Below are 9,986 nucleotides of genomic sequence, written 5' to 3'. Positions count from 1 at the left end.
TTTTTATGTATATATAGAGATTGTGAATCCCCTCTATACGAGATTAAAAGGTTATTCAGTGGTTTACAGAGTTGAGAATTCACCTAATGACATTTTTGTTGGTTGTGTCATCTCCATCCTCCAACACTTTATCTTCACCCCGACCCTATAGCCCCCATCCCATCACCTCACTCCCCTACCTCTACCCCACCTTCCCATAATAATATTTGTCAAAATGATATATATACAAATACTTTTAGAATAGCAGTTTTTGTTTATCTATCGAACACAAAAAAATAAATAAGTAACTCATTTATCTATTTTTTTTAAAATTGTACATAAAATATTTTCCATCATACCAAATACGTTCTTAGTTATGGAGATTGATTAAAAAGAAAAATGTATCAACGGTTTGATTAGACATACAATATAACATCTTTGCTTCTTTTCACTTTTTTTTATTTTGATGCTTAAAGGATGGATGGCAAGTAATGTGAGTCAATCTAGCTAGGTTAAATTGATAAATGAGAATAATTGAGATGAAATTTTGTTAATTAAAATTAGCACAATTAAATCGAATCAAATCTTAAATAATTCAACACGCACTTTAAGGGGAAATGGATACTTCACTTGTAGCTATCGATTAAGTAATATATGGATGAAAGGTTGGGGGAGATGCATAGCATCCTGATAACGACGTGTTTTAATTGAGCATTTGAGTACGTGATTAAATATTTTTATTTGTATGTCCAATTAATTGAAATATGTGGTTCTAGATTTTATTGAGCATAATGTGTCGGATTAAAGGATATAATATATCACGAAAATTCAAAATTTGAATTGGAACTCGAAAGTAATAAGTGTTCTTGAGTAGTATTTCTAAAAAATATTGGTCAAACACAAAGTACTAATTTAATATTGGCAAAAATGATTTTTCAAAAATAAGTTAGTAAAACGCAAATTATTACTCTTCAAAAGCACTTCTAATTAAAAAAAAAATTAAGACAAGTAAATTTTTAAAATTTGATCAAACAGACTATAAGCGTTAGAAGTGAGTTTTAGGCTCTCAATTTTTTGGAAAACCCCATTTTTATTGAGGTTTTAATTACATGAATGAGAGGAAACTAATTACCATAATCTCTTTTTCTATATATTTGGTTTTATGCTAATTACACTAGAAATTAAAACTTCTCTTTCTATCATATAATATAAAATATAATAACAAAACATAAAACTTAGAGTGAGTTGCCACATGCAAAATTTAGAAACCGTTTATACACATTGGGCATCAAAGATTAAAAAAAAGTAAAAATCATAGCGAGTATTTACGTCAAATTAATGTAATAGAGTGAATATATACATATAATTAATCATGTTATATATTCATTGGTTTTATGTGAACATATGATATAAATAATTTTTTACCCTTGGCCCTTATATATTGAAATTCACCAAGATTTCTAAATTTTGCTTCACAACAACCATTTTTTTTTGTCTTTTACACCATTAATGACATTTTGTAACGCAATGGCGAAATTAGAAATTTTGTTGAGAAAATATATAAATATTAAATATATATTTCTAAAAAATAATTAATACAATATTATTTTCTATATTCACAATATAATTTTTAAATAAAAAATGTTCAAATAACCATCCTTGAATTTATACAGCTACATCGATGGTTTTTTTATCTTATTACTAATTATGCAAATTTTATTTTATTTTTAAAAAATTGTGAGTTGTCTATGTTCAACTTAACTTTTGAATTTATACAACAAGACATTCAAATTACAACAACAAAAAAATATCAAATTTTCCTGATTCTACAATGACTTGTTTGAGTTTCCACAATGTTTTAGTCAAGAAATAATAAAAAGGCAAACATTTATTTTCATACTAAAAATTGACTGTTTTTCTACTTTAATTAAATATTCAGCCTTACGTGTGACTAACTTCTTAATAAAATTTTAGAATTATCGATTTTAACAAATTCAAAAGAATACAAACCACAAAATGCACAAAGTAGTAGTTCATGAAAAAGTCTCACATTCACATTGTGACCGTCGTTTGGTAGATGGAATAGGAATAATAATTTTGCGATATTTCGTAAAATTATTATTTAATATAAATGATGGGAGAAGTTATATTATATAAAGTGTGAGATAAAATCATAAATAAATTTAGAATTTTAAGAAACGGATGGATCCTTACTTTTTAAAATAAAATATATAATTTTATAGTAATACTGGAAAAAAAAAACTTAAAAACAAAACAAATTATAGCAAGTGAGGTCAATCTCTTGACCACCTAAATGAGTTAAAGATCAACTCTTAACCAGGGTGATCATTCAATCTCTTTTGATCGTGGATGCCTTCAGATAATATCATATATATTTTAAGAAATACACAAATAATATATCATTTTAGTTGGGGAATTATGAGTTTACATAACTTTTTTTATCATAGCATATTTGAACTTATGGAATATTCTTGTATGTCTTGTCCCACAAATCAAACAACCCGAATGGTTTATACATGTGGGGGTTTCCTTTTGCTATATTTTTATTTTTATTTTCTCGGGTTCTTGCATATGTATTTCGTATTTGAAATTCACTACGAGCTAGTAAATCCACTAAAAAAAATTTAAAAAAATCGAGGGTTAACCCCAACCTGAGACCTTTGTTTAACAAATGAATAGATTTCAACCATTCCAAATTCACAATGAGTAAATCTATATCTTAAGGATTCTCTATTTTTCGAATTCAAACTCAAAACTTTTGCTTAAGAAAAACACATTTTAAATATCATATTATATAGCAAGCTAGCGAGTAGTGAGTAGATTCACTAAAGTACTTCATTTTTCAGACTCAAACTCATACTCCTTCTGGCTTTTTTTACTTGTCCAATTCTGAATTTTTACTTGTCATTTTGATAAATCAAGAAAAAACAATATTTTCGTATCTATTATTCCCTTAATTTATTTAGAGAGTTAATGTCTTTGAAAAAAGGTAGAACCTCTTTAATGAGTAAATTTATTTTGAAATTCTATTAATTACTATGGGTATAAAGGTATTCTCATTATGTCAATTATTATTTTCTTAATACATGTCAAGTTAAAAACAGATAAATAAATAGGAACAGAGAAAATAATGAGTATTATTTTAAATGAATGAATTTCAATTATAACAAATACATTTCCAATGAATAAATTTAGTAAAAGAAGATTATTATTTTTCTGAATCAACTCCATATATTAGCACACAGAATCCAAATATTTTCATAAAATTACGTGCCTTCAATATTTTTTCTACTCCACAAAGTCAAAAAGAATGTCTTTTTTTACTAGTGTGTTCTAAGGAATTTAAATTATTATAATACATAGTTCTAAAAATTCTTTTGAATCTGATTTGGTTAATATACTTTACATTATATTCCAAAATCCGAATGCAGCTTTAGTTATCGGGATTTTCGAGATTATGAAATAACGGTGGACTTGACATACAAGTAACTAACGAATTTAATCGAATTCAATATTTTCAATATCGAAGGTATATATGTAGATGTCGAATATTACTAAAAAATAATTTTAGAAAATATTAAAAATAAATGTGTGTAATAAGTTTAGTGATAAAATCTAAAGATCGATCGAATTTAAAATTTTAAATCGCTGCTATAAATTGGTAGCATATGTATAAGGTATAGTTCTATTTAGGAGTGTGTTATAGTCGAATGGACCAATAAACTGAATCGACAAAATTGTTATTGATTTATTGCTACTGAATTATTGAGTTAACGGATTTCTAATGATTTTATAAAAATATATTATTGAATTATTGATTCGATTTTGATATTTTAATATTGGGTGATTGAATAAACCGATAACCCATTAAGACGGTATGATTTACTATTTTACCCCTGAATAAATATTAAATATTAATACCAATACCTTAGTGATTACCACATTTGCCCTTTAGCCTTCAATTCATATTATTGTGTGTTGCACATGTATAGTTCTTTTAATGTTAGTTACTACTATTTCTATTTTATGAGCATTATGCAAAGTACATTATTATCCCATCGTGTCAAATTGTTGGAAAAGTTAAATATTTGTTTTATGGGTATTTTCTTATTATTAAATCGAAAATCGAACCGGTAAAAACCAAAAATCGATTAAAAAAAATATCTTATTGATATGGTTATTGATTTAGCATATTTAAAAATCGAAAACTAATAAACAAAATTAATAATAAGTAAAACTAAACCGAACCGATCGATACACGCTCCTAATTCTATTTGTGTAGGAATAAGCAAATATGTCAAGATCATTTTTATGTAGTGTGTTTGCTTGTTATTTAGGTCCGTGAGTAAGATTTCTCTTTATTACAAAATGGTATAATTTTATTTAATTTTAATGAATATACAAATCTCATTGGGGAAAATAGTAATTTGTCTATTTTTTTCTGGACAATGTTGAACTTAACTTTTGACTTTATATAACAAAACATTCAAATTAAGACAAAAGAAAAAAGTTCACTTTTTCCTAATTCTGCAATGGCTTAATTAACTATTTTACGTATGAGTCAAGAAATAAAAAAGCAAATATATTTTCACACTTAAAAAATTGACAGTTTTTTTTTTCTAATTTAATATTCAGCCGTACGTGTGAGTTGTGACCGACTTTTTCATCAAAAGAATACAAAGCACAACATGATAGCAATATTTCATGAAAAAAGTCTAATTGGCACTCACATTGTCACGCTAAATTATGCGGAGGATCTGATGAGATGAATGCGATTTTGTAAGTTTAATTTGATTTTGAAATCAAATTTTAAAAATTAAAATATTTTCAATCAAGAATGTTTTGTTCTTTGAATAATTTTTTTTGTTATGAATTCAAATTAATCTACAGACCAACATATGTGTAACATCTATAACACATGTCAAGTTGCTAAGGATTGGTAAAAAAAATTGCCAACATACTTCTAAATTGAAAATCTTATGAAGAAAGGGGTGTGTATGATATCTTAATTGAATTTCACATTGAATAAAAGAAGGAAGTGCAAAGTTTATATGATATAACACAAATTTACATGACATGTATGCACGCTTTAAAACTCAATGATGACGATCTCGAAAGATTAATTTTTGAGATCTACTAGAATGAATTAAAATTCTTTGAATCTGACACTTTACTTTTTCGTCTTTCCCCATGGAGAAAATACTAATTCTTCTGTAAAATTCCTCTCCAATAATCTGCACAAAAAGTGTCTCAAAGTAAAAATAATAATTTAAAAAATGGTTTGTGAAGGAAAAAAAAGTCCAATTTCATTTAAATCCCAAATAAAAGGAAAACACTAGATGAATTTTTCGTATTTATTAGTGAACAAGTAGTAAACATGTACTTGTGCTGATCGTGAAACTATAAAAAATATTATGAAATTAATCAAGATGCACGTAATCAAATTGAACATCGAACAACATATCTATATATAAAAAGAAAAAGGCCCATTTCAAGAAGATACATTGTCATTGACAATTGTCGCATTAGAAAATTGGAGATGCATTCTTATTGTGACACTTGTCATGAATTAAAAGGGTTTAATTTCCTCTTGTTTTTCCCCCACATGGTGTTATTTTGTCACTTTCCACACTTTCCTTCCTTTTTCCTCCCCACTCTATACTTAAAACCATATAAATACCTCATGTATATACTCTTTGTCCCAAACTCTTCTTCATTTCTCATATTTTCTTGCTTAATTTGATCACAATATGATGATAGAGTCTTGGAATCCTCCTCTCCTACATGACTACTCAAAGCTTTCGCGATTACAAAGTAATCGTGACTGCTCTAATGATGGAGTACTCATGATGGAAGAGTTGGAACTTCCGATGATAGACCTGAACGGTCTAAAAAGTGGAGATGAGAGAGAAATGATTAGATGTGAAAACGCGATAGCCAAGGCTTCTTCTGAATGGGGTTTTTTTCAAGTTGTGAATCATGGTGTGAGCCTTGAATTACTAAGAAAAATGAGAAAGGAACAAATGAAATTGTTTAAGGCACCATTTGAAATGAAAGCTACTTGTGGATTATTAAATAATTCATATAGATGGGGAAATTCAACAGCTACTTGTCCAAAACAATTTAATTGGTCAGAAGCTTTTCATATCCCTTTGACAAAAATTTCAGAAGCTGCTTCTTATGGAGAGTTCACAACTTTAAGGTACTATACAATTATATATAGTTTAAGTTACATATATACACTTGTTAATATATATAAAAAAAAATAGCAGTGTCATGTTATCCAAAGGATATCTATAGGGTAAGCCTCCTAAAAATATGAGATATGCAATTTAATAATTAAGACAATTTATATATTATCTGGTATAACAGGTAAAGATGACTTTATTAATGATGTTAATTTACTTTCTTTTATATAAAAAGGTGTATATAACCTAATTAAATAGATAGTTTTTTAAATTTATATGTCTAGGTCGATTAATTCTGAAAAAGAAATGCACGTATGAAGGCGAATTCAGAATTAAGAATAAATTAGGTGAGTTAAAATTAGAATTGATACACAATTTATCGTACGGATACAACAAAACAAGGGCAGCTGGTAAGGGTTAAAAAAAAAAGTCATTGGCCTTAGGCCCCCAATTTTAGGGGGCTCCATTTTTTAGTTAATTAGGTAGGATTAAATTTAAAAAAATAAAAAAATAAAAATTTAGAACTAAGACAACAAATGCAAATGACATTAATTAAGTGATAGATATGACAATTACTTTTTACTTTTTCAATAAAAAGTTGTGTACTTTTTTTTAATGTACAAGTTATCTTCTTCTTTTTTTTTACCTTTTTTTTTCTAATTTTATTTTTATATATTCTATCCTCCTCTCTTCCTTTCTTCTATTTCTTCTCACTTTCTCTTTTCTAATCTTACATCTCTCTCTTATTTAAAGCTTAAGAATTTACTTGTTCTATTGATAGTTTATATTTTAAATTTATAATTTTTTAATTTTTTTTTAAGGCCTCTAGTTTGATTTTGGCCTTAGGCCACCAATGGGTTTGAGCCGCCCCTGCAACAAAACTAAATAACTTTAGTTCAAAACGTATATATGTATTGACAAATTCACTAAATATGTACTTATAATAAGTTGTAAATTAAACTCGTATTATCATAATTAGGTTCGAAGTTCAATGAAGAGGACTCACCAAAATTCTAAGTGAGATATCACAAGAAAATATCACTTTTCTAAGTGAGATATCACAAGAAAATATCACTTTTCTAAGTGAAATTTCAAATGAGATCTATCAAGAATTATTTTGTCAATAACATTTTCAATGGCTTTTCTTAACCGATAAGTCAAATTTCGACAGAACGTCTATTGAAATATAACGATTTTATGATAGTTTATTTATCAATATACATAACTTAAATTCAAACTCTTTTTTGTAATAGGGAAGTGATGGTGGAATATGCAACTTCAATGCAAGATTTAGCCAAATCACTTGCTAGTGTTCTTGTGAGGAAATTAGACCACAAAGATAGTGAAATTGGAGAAATTTGCAATGAGAATTCATGTTTTCTTAGATTAAATCACTATCCATCATGTCAAATATCACAAGAAATATTTGGATTAGTGCCACATACAGATAGTGATTTCTTAACTATACTTCATCAAGATGAAGTTGGTGGACTTCAATTAATGAAAGATTCCAAATGGGTTGCTGTCAAGCCTAATCAAAATGCACTTATTGTTAACATTGGAGATCTTTTTCAGGTACATTCTTTTACTACGTACTCTGTTTTTGCTGCTTATGCTCTTTAAAAAAATATTCTTTTTTTCAATAATAGTATGATTTTGTTGGATTTGACATTGGTGCAACAATGTATTTGAAGAGTCCAATTGCAACATATATTTTTTCACTTTTATTTTGTTATCAATTTTATTTTAATTTTTTTGGAAATTGTTAATCATTTTTGGATTGATTTTGTATATCAATTCAATTGTTTATAAATTTTAAAACTTTTATATTTGAGAACTATGCCATTATTTAGTATAAAATAATCAAAAGTGCAATTAGTTTATAATTGTCTTTGATTGGTCAAGAAATGGTGAAACCAGTGTCCAAAATTCCAATTTCTTTTCACCAATTTTTTGTCGCCAATTGCTCATGGTCTTGTCATCATTTAAATAATTTAAGCCAAATAAAAAAAAAGAGCTAAGTATGTGTTTATTAATATTTATTTATTTTTTACTATGAACTAATTAAATAAATAAATTTTGGCAAGTATTGTACCCAACAAGGCCATTTCCTTCTCTGTCGTTAAAAATAACATAGACTCATTTTTTCTTTGATCGGTAGATAATTCGGAAAAAATTTACTCGCATTAGGTGTGTATATCAAACTAATGCAACTTCCATTATTACGTGATTTAATGAAGTAAAACACATGTTAATTAATTATGATTAAGTAAAATGAACTATAAATTTAAATACATGACATGTATGTATTGGCTTGGTGTATACACCTGGTACGGGTAAGTTTTATCCAGAAAATCCCCTAAGCCATTGACAAGTTTTTACATTTTATTGGTATAATAGTGCTAAGCTAGTTTAGATGTCACCGTTATTAAAGGAATAATTTTTATATTTATCTTGAGAAGTCTATATATGTTTTTTTTCCTAAGATGAATCAGTTGATGTAATAGGATTCAAAACCCAAATGAAGTTCTAACCATCTATGAGGTAGAAAGAATGAATGGATTTTGTACATTTTTCAAGAAATCCTTTCATTTCTTTCGAAAATAAAAGATTAATCATATATTTCTGACGTTCTATAGATTTCAATTTTTATATTCAAATGCGCTCTAATTACTATGTTTAAATAAATGCAGGCTTGGAGCAATGATGTGTACAAAAGTGTGGAACACAAAGTGATGGCAAATGGAAAGAAGGAGAGGTTCTCAATAGCTTATTTTCTTTGCCCTTCTTATGATTCTATAATTGGAAGCTGCAAAGAACCCTCTATCTATAAGAAATTCACTTTTGGTGAATATAGATATCATATTCAACAAGATGTCAAATTGATTGGCCACAAAGTAGGCCTCTCAAGGTTTCTTCAATAATATTTACAACATACAACAACCAAAAAAATCACTATCAGAAAATCACTAATTTTCAAAAACTTTAGTGACAAATCAAATCTCAATGGATTCCATCGAAAATTAGTGGTTTTCTGATAATGAATACAATATATTAACATCGTACTAGGATCTAAGAATATGATTTCTTTCATGAAATACGAATTTCAAAATACTCATTGGTCCTCGATCCCAGAATGAGCCCTCAAATTTGAGGGAGTTGATAAAAAAAAAAATTGCTCTATTTCATTCTTATATATATTAGATTTATTCATCTTATATAATTCTAAAAGTAAAGTAGAGGGGAGGAATGTACTCTTTGTTTACTTCTTTTTTATTTGGGAGGGAAAGGGGAATAGAGACATAATGTCACAAGCGCTAGCACGTAAAGAGGGAGTAAAGATTACTATTGTATGTTTGATTATTATTGTTTTCAATTTGATGAATGAAGATATGAGTTAAGTTATGTCATTTAAATTGTTCTTAATCTTTCACTATGTTATTTAGATTCCTAGAATCACTACATCATGTATATTTTTGATAGGCACAATACATATACATTCACTCAAATTTAACTTTGAATATGCACATCTAGACACCTCAATTCATCTTCGTTGTGTCAATTGAACACTCAAAACTTACAAAGTGACTATCTAGCTTCAATTATTTTGTGCTATGTCAGCACATGGTGTTCACAAGACACAATAGAAGATGAGTTAGAGTGTTAAGTTTTCAGTTGAGACCGAGTTGAGGTGTCTAGACGTGGACTCTTCAAAATTGAAGTGCTTACTTATCCGTTGAGGCAAGTTAGAGATTATATTTATGTATTATGCCTTTTTGATATGATTGCTTACTCTGA

General features: G+C 27.5%; 1 protein-coding gene across 1 annotated transcript; it reads left to right on the top strand.

Annotated features, from left to right (window-relative positions):
• Window positions 1-5,691: 5,691 nt before the first annotated feature.
• On the top strand, window positions 5,692-9,112 carry LOC125818588 (gibberellin 2-beta-dioxygenase 6-like; the record flags this gene model as incomplete). Its single annotated transcript, XM_049498085.1, is given in 4 exon segments — window positions 5,692-5,734; window positions 5,737-6,202; window positions 7,442-7,763; window positions 8,882-9,112. Coding segments are annotated over 4 exon segments (1,062 nt in total), but the record flags the coding sequence as incomplete, so codon positions are not given.
• Between the last annotated feature and the right edge of the window lie 874 nt (window positions 9,113-9,986).

This window comes from Solanum verrucosum, unplaced genomic scaffold (assembly GCF_900185275.1).
Source record: "Solanum verrucosum unplaced genomic scaffold, falcon-dt-bn FXZP01000252.1, whole genome shotgun sequence".
NCBI lineage: Eukaryota > Viridiplantae > Streptophyta > Magnoliopsida > Solanales > Solanaceae > Solanum > Solanum verrucosum.
The sequence above is the reverse complement of the archived record's forward strand: the minus strand, read 5'-3'. Positions and strand labels throughout refer to the sequence as shown.